At 40.1% G+C, this 18,467-nt stretch overlaps 2 protein-coding genes across 2 annotated transcripts; both read left to right on the forward strand.

The window, feature by feature from the left end:
* Nucleotides 1-2,575: 2,575 nt before the first annotated feature.
* On the forward strand, nt 2,576-11,757 carry RB195_017679 (uncharacterized protein; the record flags this gene model as incomplete). The annotated part of the gene is made up of 12 exons (XM_064184775.1): nt 2,576-2,662; nt 2,720-2,818; nt 2,951-3,123; nt 3,658-3,749; nt 4,159-4,237; nt 4,385-4,452; nt 5,930-6,096; nt 6,156-6,323; nt 6,921-7,040; nt 11,251-11,341; nt 11,398-11,576; nt 11,647-11,757. The coding sequence occupies 12 exons, from the start codon at nt 2,576-2,578 to the stop codon at nt 11,755-11,757; spliced, it is 1,434 nt and encodes a 477-aa protein (XP_064040656.1).
* A 1,173-nt stretch (nt 11,758-12,930) lies between these two features.
* On the forward strand, nt 12,931-18,041 carry RB195_017680 (uncharacterized protein; the record flags this gene model as incomplete). Its single annotated transcript, XM_064184776.1, has 6 exons — nt 12,931-13,020; nt 15,650-15,810; nt 15,898-16,062; nt 17,326-17,466; nt 17,523-17,634; nt 17,943-18,041. 6 exons carry the CDS (start codon nt 12,931-12,933, stop codon nt 18,039-18,041), a joined length of 768 nt encoding a protein of 255 aa, XP_064040657.1.
* Nucleotides 18,042-18,467: the final 426 nt, after the last annotated feature.

Genomic DNA, 18,467 nt, shown 5'->3' on the forward strand with positions numbered 1-18,467 from the left:
AGTTGATAAATTGGTACCAGACTTCCCATGGAGAATAAAACACGTGACTGATACACCAGCGAGCCCAAGTCATTTCATAGGCTAGACATGCGTTCGTAAACCTCAAACGATTCTGAATTGAACTGAACTCTTGACGCATCCTAAGCGGATGCGTCAAACTAACGCGGACATCTTATCCCTTATCCTTCGAGTTAACTAAGTAAGCTACGGTTCACTCCAACTTTCTGTACAAGACAACTGCAACATTTTCCTAAGCAACTTAAGTTCCGTATTATTACAACGATATGTTACACTTCGAAGCCCTTCTTTCTTCTTTCGGGGGGGGGGGGGGCACAGATAATGAGAGCGGACTTCGAAAGCGACTTTTATGTCTGAGACATATTAGCGGTCCCTTACATAGACTTTGGGAGCATACGTAAAGTCGGGTCAAAACGTCAGGAAGCTCGTTGGAGTTGAGTAAGCGGCTGCGCTTGAAGCTGTGGAGCGTAGCGGTTAGGATCGGGTTAGGAATATCGCGAGTTACAGTGGTCAGTGGTACCAGCAAAGGTCCTTCCTCGATCTTAACCGCTTCGACCACAGCCGTTTACGCAAGTGCATTGAGCTTCATGTCGTTTCGACTCGACCATAGTAGAAGGAGACGCGTCACAACCGGATTCGTCCCCGACAATTTACTACACTTGTAGCTATGGAGAATGGAGATGAATTTGAGAAAATGAAAAAAAACGAGAAGAAGCCACTTGGCAACTTCAAAAGTATCAAGTAATTCCAAACGTTTGGTGTGCTGAAAAAATTCAGGCTTTCGTACCAAGGAAACCTTTAACCTCAACAGTGACTCCCTCGGTTCCCTATAAAGAAACGTCGTAGTTTCTTGTTCTTAAAAGGACAAAGTTTCTGGCGTTAATCACTCCGCTTGGGATGCGCCACCACGTTCACTTCAATCCGGAATCGTTTGAGGGTTACGAACGTGTAACTGGCCTACACAATGACCTGCGGTGGCTGCCCGATGTGTCAACTCAGTGTTTTTATCCTCCCAGACAAGTCTGGTACCAATTTATCGACCCCGGAGGGATGAAAGGGTTGGTGAACACCTCCGATCGATCGTGCAGGAAGCGGAACCTCTAACCGCTACACTACACCCGCCCATGTAGTTTCTTGTAGCGAAATAAATTGTGTATAATAGAAACGACCTCTTAGATAAAAGATCACGACGACGCCGATGGCAGTGCGAGGACTGTAGGCTGTTTTTATGTTGTTTGTATCAATGTTTTCAGTGGCGAAAGTCAAGTTTATTCTATTTTGTTCTCTTTTTATATGCTATGTATATTTTGTACGAAAAATGGTTTGATACATACAGCAATTTTTATGGGAATTTTATGAGTACAGTCAAAGCAGATGCAATATTACTTGTGACTTGTGAAGCCATCACTATTTAAAAGGATATGGATAGTGGAAAAAACCTCAACTTATGGCCTTAAAGAGGTTAAATGGAGTCGAACTTAATCGTTTCCGCTCCATGTTCTTACTCTGAGCTAATAGACTAACATTTTATTCTTGTGATACTGAAAAAAAAACCAGTGAAGTAAATCTTTTCCGACTAGAAGAGCAATGTAGCGGAGTATCGAAGAGATAGGTACGTTTCAAGTGGAAGCGAAAAGTTGCGCTGAAAGGAAACGGATATAATAGTCGTAACTAAACATTCTATTCTTGGAATACACAAAGAACATTGCTATAAACGGGAAAATTAGCTGTTGAAGGCTTTAGGTCAGAGAAACGACTGTAACCCATCGTCAATACAGCGATCAGTTGTAAGGCTTTGCTGGTTTCAACCGAGGAGGTCAGATGCAGGTCAGATGGGCAGAACATTTATTACTTCCGGAACAATTCTACTGCAAAGCAGTCCGCTAGCATTTACAGCGACACGATTACTAAGATCTGTTAATAGTTTAGTATTTTTCTGATCCGTGCCTTATTCTAATAATTGGACGGCAACTTGTGTTGTGATGAGGTGTTTGGGAGGATAAATTGCATACAGAAATATAAAAATAAGTAGAAATAAATACAGAAATAACGTGACGTTAAAAATCTAGGGTCTATGCTTCATTTACTGCAAAGTGAAAGTGTGAAAGTTATGGGCCACCAAACCCAATGCTAAGCGAAAATGCTGCTTCTAAAGCGTCCAGATACGACTTCTGAATCTCATGTTTTCAGTTTCGAAGAACTAGAAGAGAACGTCTCTCATTCATGGAGTATCTCTCTTTCTACCATGCATGATCCGTCTTCGAATGATACGTTCACTCTCTCGCCGTGCACGCTCCGCCCTCATCCGAGTTTCACATCATCTCCTTTTGTTTCTCGAATTATTCCAGAAATGAGGCCATATTCCATTGTTTCATTTCGCTGAGAGCTGGCCGCAACATCCGACGGATGCCTTTCACTATCATTGCGATTACCGCATATCAGTCTCATTTCGCTTCTGAACTCGGTTTTTTTCCCCGTTGGTTCTCGTTCTTAATCCCATCTCTTGAATAAATTATCATCAGGTTTAATTTAAATAGGGTGTTTTTTCTTCTACAGGATGTTCCTTCTGATCCTAGTACTGGTGGGAGTACCAAGCAGTTTAGCAGCAAGTTGCGGTGGATCCGGAATACCGTTCAGGTTTGAGGTTCGTGAGGGAGCCTATGAGGGAAATTGATCTACGAGTGATTTTGAACTCTCCTAGGTGCTACCCACAGGCAGTCCAGTGCTTGGCTGCGCTGCTCCAACATGTTTCGGTGCCGGTGAAGGAGGAAACAGTCTTCTTCACGATTCCAAATTCCAGGTTACTTTCAAATTCTCTTTGAGAGTATTTTTTTTTTTTGGTTACATTGTACGACTATGATTTGAAATAGGCTTTAACGTCGTTATTCACCTTACTTTTTCCAAGTCCAAGAGAAGAAATTCTTGCCTTCAGTTGACTTCCGAGGGAGATGATGGATTCTTCCGCGAAGGTGATCTACAACGACCACGATCTCGATATGATTCCGCCACTGCTCAACAAGCCCAGTGTCCATCAGGATTCGATTCGCAATCCTGTGCAACTGCCACCACATGGGTCGGCGGATTTTTGGCTAGCCCTGATGGAAGGTGAATGCTACTCTTAGTTTATTTCAGCCATCCTTTTAGATTCAAAAAATTTAGAGAAGGACTTTTGAGGCTTCAAAACAGTCAAACGAAAAAACTACAGTAGTCTCATAGAAAATAATAAGTTTTTCGTGGTTATTTCTGAATTTCCCTTCTATAGGAACATTTTTCTCCTTTATTTTCAACTTTGACATCTGAAAGAAGCTGAATATAGGGTCTACTCAGAATTAAAAAAGTTATGTTAATATAGGGTCTACTCCGATTTGAAAAAAGTTATGTTATTGGAAATGAGAGAGGAAGATTTAAAGAAAATTAAACAAAGAGAAACAAGGGCCATTGCGTCAAATGAGAGAATTTCCCGACGGAACAAGGGTTTTTTTTAAAATTAAAATCTAGTCACTCTCTGAACTCTGAAATTTCTCATATGAAGGCTAAGTTTCTTTTTGAGATTTCCGTCCTATAGAACGTAGATCAAGTGAACTAAGCGGATAAATCAGACCATGATGTTTTGTTTACATTTGTGGAGCAACATTTCAGTCTTCGTCTCCAATGCTGCGAATACGACGGTTTACGGTTAGCCGAGGAAGTTGGTCGTCCGGTTGTACACAGTGGCGAAGTTTACAGTGGAGGTGAGCCTTTTCTGGAATAATAAGTGTCCTATTCCTGAATTGTTTCTTGTGAAATCAAATTTTTGTTGGGAACTACGAAAAAATTCTGGTTCGAATCTTCTGCTTACTTATCTCCTTTACTCTGAGAAATTTCTTCGCCGGAGAGTTAAAAACAGTGACTGTCATCAACATCACTGATGGGAATTTCTTTAGTGGTGAAAACTCCCTATAAATATTAGATTGATGCATAAATAGTGGCGTTTTTTTAAATTAAATTTAAGTTCGCGCACAGAGAAAAAGGACAGTTTAACTTTATGTAAAAGTCATTTGAAAGAGCACTTTCTTCTCTACAAAGCTTTTTTTTTACAATTTTATGCTGATTTTATTTTTGTAAATAATTAGACCAATATTATAGCAACAATATCTTTAGGGGAAGTTCTGCGTGATGGTCGACAGACAGGATTTGATTTGATTTCAAATGTGAGGAAGATTGATTCAGCCGATGGAACGTGGGTTATTCCAAATAAATTAGTGCTTGTCTATGTTCATGTTTGAAAAATGGAGGAAAATTTTGTGATTTTGATGTGAAAAGGTAAAGGCGCACGTTCGCGGATTCCTGTTTTTCTCGTCTCGCAGTTATTTCTGCTTTTTTTCAGTGTCGGCTACGAACTTACCGTTGTTCGCATGAACTGTCTTCCGGATCCCGTTGAGACCACTAATGACGGTAATCTTTAATCATGTTTATTTGAGCTGAAAGAGCTCACTCTTCAATGAAAGATAGAACAATTCTTGTCACAGTCAAAAAAGAGTTGATGTCTCGGAATATTCAGAATATTTGCGGCAATGATGAAGCAATTTTCTGCTAACTTTTGTTTCTGAATAGGAATAAATTACGAGATTAATTGTCCTATATTATTTACTCTTTTTTTTGCTGTGGAATTATAAGGAAATAAGATTCCAGGAATTCAAAAATGAAATAAATGAAATTATAATGAAATGAGCCCAAGCTTGGAATGTTCTAGCAAAAAACTGGTAAATAACCAGTACACAAGAAATAAGGCGATTTCAACCGTTCATATTATGGACGCAACTTTGAAGGGTCAGTGTTTCTTTTCGAGGGAAATTCTCGAGGTTGGGATTTCTCTACTAGAACGAAATGGGTTCAATTTGGCTCACAAGCATCAAAAAAATGCACAATTTTCTGTACATATCCAAGAATCTGGATATCGGTAGCACTAGGATCATCAGCCAGCACGAAAAAAACACGTCCTAGAAAATAATTCGCGCCATCCTGCAAAATAAATGTGATGCTGCCAGGTAAATAGAGTCTTCTGTTCCTGCTGATAATCTGCTTAGAAATGCACAGATTATTTTGAAAGTAACACTTCTATTAATCGGAATCTTTGCTGAAAACTTCAGACCCCACTTTCGTAGAAATGAATAAATACAAAGCTAATATGAATTCCAATTTTTTTCCTGTAGTTTTGATTTTCGCCCATTTGTTTTCCACCCTTCTGATCCTTCATAGGTTAAAAATTTTTGTGTTTGAATAACTTTTACTTTATGATTGTTTATTATCACATTTTATATTTTTCCTTTTTTAAGGTTCAGTAGAACAAATTATTCTTTATGCTGAATCTTCTCACAAATGCCCCCATTAATCGAACAAAGGGAAAATTCCTGAAAAAAAAAATGGAATGGAGACATGTAGAAACTACTAACCTGAGACCTACAGCAAGAACGGAAAAATACCCTCGTTTTTATCTAAATCCATTTTGCAGTCCTGCGTATCCCAACAAAGGAACTTCTGCTAATGCTGGTTCCTTTTCCATAACCACCAAGAAAAAAGTGTAAAAGCTGAATTTTTCGATTTTTTTCTGAAAAAAGAAAAAATTTCATTTAACTTATTTTCTACTTTCTGAATTTTTGTCTCTATTACCCAAGTGTTTTTATTCATGTAACATTTTTGATTATTGAACTTTATTTCATTTATTGGAGTGTGCGAATTGGAAAAAAAGGGTAGACGTTCTACTTAACATACAAAAATCTTGATAATTGCTTGCTCGTGTATCTTGTACGTACTTCTTGAATTTATAATAAGACCTTCCCACAGAGGTACTTTGAAGGCTAAACCTTTAAAGGCACAAAAATGCAATACTCTAGATAAATTTCGCAAAATTCTAACGAATATTGTTTTGCAGTCAGCATGGACCCTAGCAGCATCACCCGCATCCTTGACAAAGTTGGAGATGTGCGTGCCCAGGAACCCAACAATGACTTACCATCAGAATCAGTTGATCGTTCGGACAGCTATCGCGTACCTCAACAGGAACCTCCTCAGGCCGAAGATGGTGAAGAAATAGTTCAAGTGAGGAGAAAAGAAACTTAGCTATAAATGAGGTTAAGCGATAAACTTCTTTGTCATAGGTCGGAGAACAGGTGATCCCAGTGACTTCGGCCGGGTACTATTATCCTGTAGCGTCGGGAGTGCCGGCTTGTTTCACAGGAGACACTGTGGTTGAAACACCTTCTGGAAAGAAGAGAATGGATGAGCTCAAGATTGGAGACCTTGTGTTGACGGCAGAGGCAAACTCGGTCAGTTGATCCTTCTTTTTCATGAATGGTATGTCGTTTTTCGCTTTGAAGATTACTGTATTTCACAGCGGGGAAGGGAAGAATTAAAGTTATCAGTTTTGAACAATTAGAAAAATCGCAACAAAAAAATCAGTAGACCCAAGAAATGTGTTTGTATGTAGGGGATTTCAATAACTTTGAAAAAAATCAGCAGGTCATGAAAAATAACAGTTGGAAAACTACTTACAGGTGACTTGCAGTGTCTAACGCGAGCTAAAAAAACACACTTTACCGCTGAGCCGCGTTTTTGTCAAAGGAATTACAAATATGGATTCAATTTTGGAATAATTCGTAAAAAAAAACATAGTTTTGTGATTCTTGAGCTCTACAAAACTGAATCTACTGTAGCTGCTGCAAAGAATTAATTAATAATAAGAACTATCCGCTCCATTCGTTTGACTAACTCAAGTATATAATAGGTCTCGGGTGGGTCTTCCATAGTCGCAGATACCATGAAGTAGAAAGAAAAAAGAAAGAAGGAAAACGAAATGAGAATAAAGGGTAAATGAGAATAAAGGGGTGCGCGTGACTTCAAAACTCATTTGAACACCCTTTCAGACGGTGTTCACTCCTGTGATTTCCTTCCTTCACCGCCTACCGGACACTGTTGCCTCATTCATTAGTGTCAAAACAGAAGCGGATGAATTAAAACTTACGCCTCAACATTTCATCTTCAAGGTAAGTCTTATTTTTAAAAAGTTCTTCATTTACTTATTTGCTCACATTCATCAATGGTGGACCAAAAAAGGGAAATCATATTATGCCGGTGTTCAAAACAAAATATCCTCACCCAGTTTTTTTTTTTTTTTGATAATAGAAACTGCTGCTATTAAAAATTGTAAGATGCCTAAACTATTGAACTGCTATTAAACTGTAAGATGCCCTCCTCGTACACTCGGTGTGAGGAGGGCATCTTACAAGATAAGCTCCCCAATTCTTTATTGTTTTATGTAAGTCCTTAATTAATAAACTATCATAGCGAAATTAGTTTTGACCGTTTCGATCTGAAATGTTATTGCCTGCAAAATAAGCTTAATTGCCCAATTAGGTCCTTGTTTTGTTTGTGAATTCTGGAGATGGATTTCACTGACATTATCATATAGAATATCAGCCAAATCTGCAAATATTGTAGCAACAGTTGCAGTACATTCTTAAAGGAATTGGTAGACCGATATCTATTAAATATTGATTTGGCATTAATTAAAGACATCAAACCACGAATCTGGGGTGGTACGGGTTTTAGGTGGGTTATGCCTGAGATGACGGTGGTTCAGTTGTTTGGAATATGCCAGGTGTTTTAGCCTCAAACTTGGGTAATTAAACTTTATTGATCACGTACAATATAATGCACAGTGAACTATACAATGTACAGCGAACTATCAAATAAGGCACGTTACATAAATCATGTTAAATAACAAACGAACAATGCGCAAACAGAAGTGCGCAATGCATAAAGAACAGAAAAAGGAGGTAAAAATATGCACACACATACATGGGAAGGAGGCAAGAAATTAGGAGATGCTTGGGCCAATGCTGGACTATGCTCTGAGCCATAAACACTCTTGGGCTGTTTATATACGGTCTAAGTTTCTTTGTCTGGTGTCGGCACAGTGTTGCTCTCACAATCTGATTGTGCTCGAGTACTTTTTGCCCGCCAGATGCGCAGGCTGCGCGAGAGTACAACTCCTATTGATTGCCTGTTATTCAAATGCTCTTTGTTTGAGCATTCCCACCGAGAGTAAACACATTTTCTTTACTTCTTTATTTTTATGATCTATGGTCACGTTTGTAACACTCCTTCCAGGGTTGTGAAGTCGAGAGCCCTGGTTGATCCTTTTGGTGGTTCTTGAGCGTCTGCAGCTCTTCCCTCACTCTTTCCAGTTCCTTACGCCTATTTATCGTCTCTGGCAAAGAACACAAGGTCTTGTTATGGTGCGTACTGCTGCAATACATGCATGCCTTGCCCTTGCTCCACCAATGGTCTGTGTCATGACGGCTGTCGAGACATAAGACACAGCGTGCTCTTCTCGATCTCGTGTCCACAGTTGCATACTCTGGACAGCTGTCTGAGTAATGTTCTCCCTTGGCCAAACAGAATGAGCATGTTAGAAAGCGCTCTTCCGATCTCAAGTGGTCAAGCCGTCGAATCTTCCTTTCTGGTACGTCCCTATTGTATCTGAGGAACTCTTCGATCCTGTCTCTTCGTTCATCTAATTGTTCTCTCCGCTCCTTCTCTGCATGCTCCCCTTTTGTCAAATACTTTCATTGGTATAGGTTGAAGCTTTTTCGCTTGCATCCTTTTGCTTCCTACATTCGTATTCGTCATATAGATCCAAGAGGTCTTCTACGACTTTCTCCTCTCCGACATTCCTTTGTCTTACAGGATCTTAATTTTCCGAATTAGGGTCCTCTGTCCAGTCTTTGGATTTTGTCCTTTCCGATGCCACTTCCTTCTGCATAGTTTGGTCTTGACTTGCTATCGGTGCATTACAGGTAGGAGTCGTCAGCAATTTTTCAAGCGAACTCTTGACCAGTTCGATGTTTCCCTTTCTTGAAGATTGATGTCGCTTCCCAATTCTGCGTGCTTTGTCAAAAGTTGCGTTAATGAATTGGAGTGCCTAGTCAAAACTCTCTTCCTTGTTTTGAGAGATGTTGCCATTTTTCCTGTCTTGGTCGGGTTGAAATATAATTTTATTTTTGAACTGATGATGTTCAGAAAATTATGTCCAACCGTTATAAGGATAAGAGAATGCTTAATATGCAAGAGGAATATTTCCCCAAGTTCGAACTGAGGCGATAATGAGAAGTGCAAACGCAAAGGTAATTATGAGCATGCAATAATATTGTGGTGCTCACCTTCTTGATGGGTCGTGGTAGTATGTCCGTTTGCTTTGTTGGCTCGGTTGTTCGTAGTTGCCGATGCACCAAATGAGATGACGGTGGTTCAGTTGTTTGGAATATGCCACTTGTTTTAGTTTCAAACTTGGGTAATTAAACTTTATTGATCACGTACAATATAATGCACAGTGAACTATATAATGTACAGCGAACAATCAAATAAGGCACGTTACATAAATCATGTTAAATAACAAACGAACAATGCGCAAACAGAAGTGCGCAATGCATAAAGAACAGAAAAAGGAGGTAAAAATATGCACACACATACACGGGAAGGAAGCAAGAAATTAGGAGATGCTTGGGCCAATGCTCGACTATACTCTGAGCAATAAACACTCTTGGGCTGTTTATATACGGTCTAAGTTTCTTTGTCTGGTGTCGGCACAGTGTTGCTCTCACAATCTGATTGTGCTCGAGTACTTTTTGCCCGCCAGATGCGCAGGCTGCGCGAGAGTACAACTCCCATTGATTGCCTGTTATTCAAATGCTCTTTGTTTGAGCATTCCCACCGAGAGTAAACACATTTTCTTTACTTCTTTATTTTTATGATCTATGGTCACGTTTGTGACAATGCCTATACGGGGTTGTAGATTGTGGTGAGGAAGGTGATTCCCTCCATTTCTCCCTGTATCAATGGAAACGGACGACTTTCTTATGACAGATTCTGTTGCAATGCGCGACGTTTGCTCCCTGCCCCGCCTGCGATTCGTTGAAAACCTATTCGGACGAGTCGTAGGCGTGGGGCGCAAGGGTGGCACGTTGTAATGGAGGACGTCGTAAGAAATACCGTCGTCCGTTTACAATGATAGAGGGAGAGATGATCAGAATCACCCTCTTCACCACAATCTACGACCCCGTTTAGGCATAATCCACCTGAAACCCGCACCACCACAGATTCGTGGGGTGATGCCTTTGAATGCGATAAGCGTCCTGTCGAGTCCTTTACCTTGATATAATTCATGTTGGAACTCTTAAATGAAACTGTACACAAGTGCTACAAGTGATGCCAAATGTTATCTTGCAATTAAACAGACGTAAACGGTGAAAACTTACATAGTCAGTTTGAATTTCAAGATGTATGGTGCATTCTAATGTTTGAGTTCCAGTACGGTAAGTTTGTAAATAGTAGAATGCCCTACCATTGATGGAAAACGACTTCGATCATTACTCCACGCCCTTCTACTAATCATAATTTTGTGATCTAATTACACTTAGGCCTTACACTTGTTGTTCGAGTGCTGATCTACATATTGACGTAAGCTCAAAGCAAACAGAAGAATATTATACTCCCATATGTATGCACGTAGTTGCAAAGCAGAAAGAACTGAAAATATTTCAAGTTCCATAGGTTGAGGCGCTAAAATTCTGAGTGATGTAATGAAAAGAATGATATGCGATATGTATCGAAGAGTTGAGGTTCCAGAAACGAAAATTCAATCAAGTCCCACTTTACAACGCAGTATCTTTAAGTGTTTTAACGTGAATTATGTCAAACCGATACGCATCCGGGGGCATCTCATCCGAGTGCGCGGTTGCTGCATTTTTGCTTCCATTCCATTGCATTTTTATCGTTTTCAAAAAGTTGAATATATTGTTTCACATCCAGTTTTTTGATAAAATACAGAGAAACAAGCGCAATAAGATTAAGTTACGGCAGTTACTTGACTTCATGGGTTACAGACATGGCTGTATGTAAAAGTCGTCGTAGATAGGGTACCATGCGAAGAAATAACAATAACAATAAGCAAATCTACGGTGTGACCAAGCTGAACTTTTGTTTTCTTCGAACATCGAAGTGAAAGAGGACCTCGAATCCGCTCGTTTAATTCTGCGAAGCTGAATACGCCTAGAATCAGGATTTCAATGAAGCTGACCGCATTTTCCTCCTGTTTGCGAAACTATCACCCCTCTGAAGTGCAGACCAAGCAAGAAGAAGAAGCATCTATTGAAACTAACAAGAGCGTTTTCCTTCTATATTTTCACAATTCAGGTGGACTGCAATAACGATGACTTCAACGTGGAAATGATATATGCTGAAAATCTTAGAGCAGGCGATTGCCTCTATCGATCAAGAGCTGACTGTGAGTCCTCGTGCAACATTTCACTGGCACAATCCTGATTTTTCGAAACATTTCAGCTTTGCACAAAATCCACATCCGTTCGGTGTTTGTAGTCGAAGAACGAGGAGTGTACGCTCCCATGACAAAATCTGGAGATCTATTGGCGAACGACATCTACGTTTCTTGTCATAATGTCGTTAAAACGAGCACCTTATCGCATACTTTCCTCGATTTTGCATCCACAGTTCAAAGAAAGGTTAGCAAACCATTATATTAATGGCTTATTTTGAGTTTTTGATATGAATGCATAAGTGAAATTATTGCAGATGCGGTCCTTATTTGGAGGAGCTGAAGACGGTCATTTGCCCACTACTGCAGAGTTCTTCCTGAATATGGTTGACTACATTATTCCCACGGGATCTAAGTTTGAGTTGTGATGTATTTGAGTTCACCACATCTTTTGCATGTGCAATCGTCTCAGAAGTGTCTGAAGTGCAATAGTCTTTCAAAATGACACTTCCCACATAATAATTGTGCATAATAACGTGATTGTGATCTGTTTTTTTTTTCTTTTTTTGAAATCTACCTCCTTTATATGAGCACCTCTCTTGTTGTATTATAATAAATGTGCGATACACCGAATCAATCAATAATGATGGAACTATGTATTTATCCAAAAGCTCTATTCAAATTAGTTTTATTCGATTCTATGTCTTGAAAAAAAAAATCAACCCAGTGAACAAATTCTGCAGTTCTACTGCAAAGCAAATTCCGAAATGGTTCGATGACATGGAAAAAAAAAAAAAGATTAAAGTTTGCTAAAAATTCAAGTCTCACAGTCAAAGGAAACAATTGTAAATGTCAAGGCTTGGGTTCTGAGATGGTTTTATTTTAGTTTTATTGTGTGCGGAAGTACAGGAACCAAGGTAAATTTAAGTGGTGATAGAATTTTTTGGAACGTTACTTAGATATTCTTCTCCTTACAACAAAGCTCAATCCCTAAGAGGAAGTGAGGATCTGAACCATGCGGTCACGAAAACTGGGAACTGAACTGAAAAGAAACGCTTCAGAGTTTAGGGCGTCGAAAAATTGACTTTAGCACTGTAACAATGTGAACGTTGATTCTGTATTTGGCTAATCAAGAAAATGCTTTCTTTGTAGTGGTTATTTAATTTCCTACTTCTTACGGCGAAGTTTTCATAAATTCAATTCTAAAAATTTTTAATTTAAAAATGTCTTCTTAATTACACCGCTGGTTCGATCACTTGAGATCAACTTATTTTCATTATCCATAGCAATTAAAAAGGGTTTCTTCCCATATTTGATCGGTTTAATATTAACTCCGCTCGAAGCACGGTCGCAATAAGCGTGACAACCGCTGTGCCCCAGATTCTCGGCCTTCTTTTCGGGCGTTGCTGGGTCAGGCTCAAGGACAACCGGCGATAAGATCCCCCTATTCACACTCTTCAAGTCCGCGCCACTCATCTCTTCATTGTTACATTTTAGTACGACTTTTTTTCTACATCTTCATTTTATTTCACCTTTAATTAATGTCGACAGCATTATTCGGAGTTTAAATTACTAATCCATGTAGGAGTTTCCATTTTCAGATGCTTCGGTTAGCTTTAACCTCATTGCTTTTCTTCTCAGCTGTGTCGGCTAGGCGAGCCGTCAATGGAACACGATGTTTGAAAAACCAGGTATCTTGAGGACGTATTTCCTTTGACAAAAAACCACAAATTATCTACCGCAAGCTTCGGCAACAAGCATTTTGTCTCTGCAATTTCCGTTCTCTGGGTTATTTCCTTCCGTATCTTCGGAACATGGGGAACTAAGGTTCCTCGGATCATAAAGACAGTAGGTGAAAAGTTAGTCATTTCACCTACTGTCTTTATGATCCGAGGAACCTTAGTCGTCAACACTAAATTTTGTCATCTAAACACGGTCGGATGTGTATTGACCTCAATTCGACATCGCAGCCAGGTCATTACGCCTTTTGACATGAGATCCATCCGATCCATTCGTGAACGACGGCCAATATGGGCTCATTTATAGACTTTAGGGTTGTCACCTACCTACTCAATGCTTATCCTTAACAATCGTCCAGAAGTCCCCACCTCACGAAAACTGCTCCCGAATCGTGGCAGTAGTGCCAGGAAGTGTTTTATGCAAGTACATTAAAGCTGTTTCTAAGGAGGAACCCGATGAAGACTGAAAATTCGGGTGTGCTGATGATTTTCTCCTTGTAAATTCAAAAGTTGTGAGAGTATGGATGTACAGAAAGCAAGCAAAAGTTGATAAATGCATGTTTTAAGAGAATGAGATTGATTTCAGGAGATTTAGGGAAATAATTATACTTGAGGAATCCTTTTGACACAGGAGTATCCCTGGACCGTGTACAATAATTAAGTACTATACGTACATTCGTTTTGCGCAATCCAGAGAAACATGGTCATGTTGTCTCACTCTCACTTGTTGTTGTTGCTTTCTATGTTTTTTGTTGTCGAGCATATGAATAACGAAAATGAATATATTTACCAAAAAAAGAGAATATGGCTGCAACCATAACCGGCGCCGAATTAGATCCGAGTTCAGTGACCATTCGATTCAGACAGAAACAAGAGAAAAAAGACTGTTATTCAAGCTTAGAAGAAGCGTTTATTGCAGCAGTCGCGTAGCGTCTCCTCGGTTCAACATCTTTAGCGCAGAGGGGGAACAGTAAAGAGGGTCTCTGCAGAATCTCCGCGAAAACCTCTGAAACATTACGTGTCCAGTGGATATCAAGGGGGGTCATGCGAACATAACTCGACTAGGTCATGGTCCGTTCGTTCACGAAGACGCAAACAACCGTCTTAGATGTTCTTCTGGTCATAGAGCGGCAAGGAACTATACAGTTATGCACAGAAATTCACATCACAGAAATTTGCAAAGAAGAATGGTATGAGTTGTCGGAATTATCGAATGAATTAAAGAACAATGTAGTTAAAGGTACATGATATTTTGTGTGGTCTTCTAATGAGGAGGGGTGGAAGGGGGTGGGGGAGTTTGTCTAGATATTAACTTCAGGGAGTCCAGAAATCTTATCAAACTAAACGGAATTTGATAGAATAAACAGGATTTCTCCGGACTTCCTTCTGCTACACGCTTTGACCAGTATTGAGTAAGAAAGAGAATTTAAAGGACGCTGCGTCTTTTAAATCTTTAACAGACGTCGTAAGAAGTTCTATCTCGCGTAGATTCCGCGATACAGGACGAACTTTTTTCCAAGAGGTCAGAGATACACAAGGTACCTCTATCCGAAAATGAATTAGGGTACCAAAAAGATGGGAACTTACAAGACGATAATTCTCATTCCCGTTACTTTTGAAAGTTGGAATGTTCCGTTTTTCAACGAAATTTGTACGTAATTTGGAGCTAATAGATGCACCTTCCTCTCTTATTTCACGTGAGGAATTATCATGTTTCTGGTATGGTTACAACGTTGAGATCACCTCACATCACAAAATTCCAGTGGATGTGTCTGATTTTCTAAAGCAGTTTAGTAGCTTGTGAATTAAATCCTAGCCGGTGATGCAGCGTATGATTAGCACACAGCGGTAGGTATGCACAGTCAGTTACTTAAGTAGCAACGAAGGTAAATTTCTTTACGATAGGCAACATCGCTAATTGCTCTGCCGAGGGATGCTCGAAAATCCGCCGGGATCCTCTTCACACGCATCCATTTTCAATACCTTGTAGTTTGCTGTAGTCGGGTGAAAACGATCTCAAGCCTGCTGCAGTTACGCTGCTATCGAGGTTGAGTCTTTACCGATCTCTGCAGTTCGATTGCAGCAAGCAAGGATCACGCCTCGTTCGCAACCGCTAGCTCTACCTCGTAACTTCAATCGCAGCCGCTTACGCAACTGCGCCACATTTTAGCTAGTTTTGACCCGACGTTGCGAATAGGTGGCTTCTTGCCCGGCGGCGGTGTCAAGCAATGGTCCCGCCGCGCACAGACCTTCCATAATCTCATCGGAGCAGAATGGGATCCACTTCGCAAGTTGCAATCTTTAGACCTGACTGTAACTCGAAAATTAGTTGATGGTTGGGACTGCTATCCCGAGCACAGTGGGAACCTGTATTCCATACTTTTTCTCTATGAATGACGTAGTTTGCCTGAGCGTATGAAGTCGTTGTAAGAATAAATAATTGAAAATTTAACGCAGATGTTGTAAAGAACAAGAAATACCTAGGATTTCTTGACAATCCTGAAAAAGTCATGTAAATTGCCTCAACCCCTAATCAGATCGAAGGGATTTCATTTTCTTCGTATCCTTTTAAGATTTTCAGGTAATCTCCCGTCTGACTGTGTTCGAAGATGGAGTCCTGGAAGCAGAATGTGGCCCAGTTCCATGTGGAGAAGTTGGACGGCGATGTATAGAGGATCAGACGAGCTGTCGCGCTGATACAGATGTTTTCTCCGGGATGCGATGGGCTCCTAATGGGCAGAGGTGCATACATTCTATAGAAAAGAACTTTTTTCGAAAGGAAAGGCTAATTTTTCTGAGATGAGAGGATCAACTATGCTATTTTTGCAGCGTTTTGTTGCGTTGTTGCACGATCAAGGTCCCGAACAAGATCTACGTTGGAACCGATTTGGTCACCGCCGGATCGTACTATGAAGGAGGACCGATCGCTAAAAAAGACATGTACTACCCAAAAGGACGAGAATACGACTTCATTGCTAACGTACGAACAGAACAGTGAGTTCTTCAATCCCTGATTCAATCCAGCTTCTATTGCTGTTGTCTGAAGAATACAGTAAAACAGCGATACTGCAGTGAACGATTGTTGATTAAAGGCATCACCCCACGAAGCTGGAGTGGTACGGAATTCCGGTGGAGTATTCGTATACGGGATCGTAGTCTATGGGGAGGAGGGTGATTCCGTTCATTTCTTCCTAATTGCCGCAGAAAACACTATTTTCTACAAGGAGTTCGATTGGACTCCTTGTAGAAAATAGTGTTTTCCCTGTGCCCTGTGCGGCGCCGCATCTTCCGGGCCGTTTTTTTACGGCAATTAGGAAGAAATAGACGGAATCAAACCTCTCTCCATAGTCTTTCATCCCGTATACGAGAACTCCACTTGAAACCCGTACCACCTCAGATTTGTGGGGTGATGCCTTTAAACCTGCAGTTTTTATGGTGAAAACTGAGTAGAAAAGTATTCTCCCTGAGAAATTAACTCTCTATCTTCCCTGAACGTAGAATTCAATAAATTCATCCAAATTTCACAAAAAGACAAAGGAGAAATCCACTCTCGTCTTCTCATAAATGCGAAATTATCTCTTCAATTTCAAGAAGTCAACTAGATTGATTACATTTATCATACAATGCCAGATATTGAAACAGATGCCAACGTAATCGAAAAACATTTCTTATCATTCCTGAAAAGAATACAATCAATACAATCAATACAATGTGCTGGTTAATTATGTTTTCCTTTTTTGTGCAATAAGTATCCTCCAAGATTTGTAAAAAAAAATTCCGCAAATTTTTATCTAATGGTAAAAGATAAAGGAAAACGTCAAGATACTAATATATAAGTTACTAGCTTTTTGCAGGGAAAAAACTGAATGTAAAAGATCCGAGAGCCCATCTGTAATCTTTTGCCTCGAGATCTTTCAAGAAAAGACGTCTGAAAAATCATTTCTTTATGTCATATAATTTTTCTCTGAACATCAGCTCTCTGACTTGGTAAGAACATAGTTATTTATACATAAAGACCTTTATTTCTAAAAATTTTCCTAGCACATTGTGATATTTTTCCAGACGATTCGACTAGACATCGTTCCGGGAATTTTAGGTGCATTTTAGATATGGAATAGATATCTGTTAAATATATACTGAAAATGAATAAATAAGGAGTAAATACGATATACATAAAATACAGATAGGTATGGTATAGACTGGCCGAGTGAAACATCGCTGTGTGTCTTTTCCAGATAAGCACCTACTTTTTTCCAGAGGAGGTGTTCGTGTGTGGGTGTACCGAGTAGCATGCAGTGACGACGATCGTCGAGTCGACTTTGAGCCCGCTGCAGCTCAGGCACCAGTTGTTCCTCCTGTTCCTCCTGTTCCTCCACGCCCGGTTGTTCCTCAGGAGGAGTAAGTTATACGCACTCGAGTCTACATAACACAGGACGAAAACTGGATTGTTGTAGAGTTGTGGAGCAACCGAAACAGAAGGTTGCTGAGGAGACTGACGAGGGAAACGAAGAAGAAACAGAGGAAGGGGAAGGTGAAGATGAGGAGGGAGAGGAGGAGGAAGAGGAAGTAAGTTTGACTGTTTTTCTTCTGCTCCTGCGCAGAATGAAGCAAAAAAGCGATGACCAAAGCTGTAATCTACGATACATAGCCGATGCAGAGTGCGTTCAACCGCACTGACTCGACGCGTACGCACCGAATGCAGGAACTGGTGAAGGGGCATAATCAGCCAAGAACACCAGTGTGCAACTTCGCCGCGTGCGGATCGCATTAACCGGGTTGAACGCGCTTGTCGGCGACTGTAGGCGGCAGAGAGACAGCCGAGATACGTACGGCATCATCTCCTAAACTGATCCTTACTAATTTCATCATTTCAGGAAACCACAGAAGCTACACAACCACCACAAGAATTCAACCCTCTTCGCTACAGACCTCCTCAAATGCAACGATCCTCCACAGGTGTTAGACGTGCCTAATCCACCCTAAATGTGACCTCAGATTAAAAATCGAGATCTAGAGGAGTCCACGGCAGGCAAGACATGCTGGTGATTGCTGTAAAAATTGTAATTTGCTAAAAAAATACTTCCAATTGCTGAACACTTGCAATTGCTTGAGTTTGTAGTGCACCTTGTGACCTCCTCGACACATTCCACGAACACGAGTTCTTTCACATTTCATGTATTGATTGATGAGCAATAAAAATAAAATATGATATTAACAAGGTTTAGTTGCCGAATATAGAACTTTTAGATAATATTTTTGGAGAGATTTCTGAAATCTCTGCCTTTGTCACCACAGATTACGGGTTTTAAAGCTTTGCTCTACATTTCTGTTTTCAAAAGTCATTCTCATGACCTATACATAAACATAAACATAATAACACATAATACATACACATTACA

The sequence above is a fragment of the Necator americanus genome, chromosome II (assembly GCF_031761385.1).
Source record: "Necator americanus strain Aroian chromosome II, whole genome shotgun sequence".
Taxonomy (NCBI): Eukaryota; Metazoa; Nematoda; class Chromadorea; order Rhabditida; family Ancylostomatidae; genus Necator; species Necator americanus.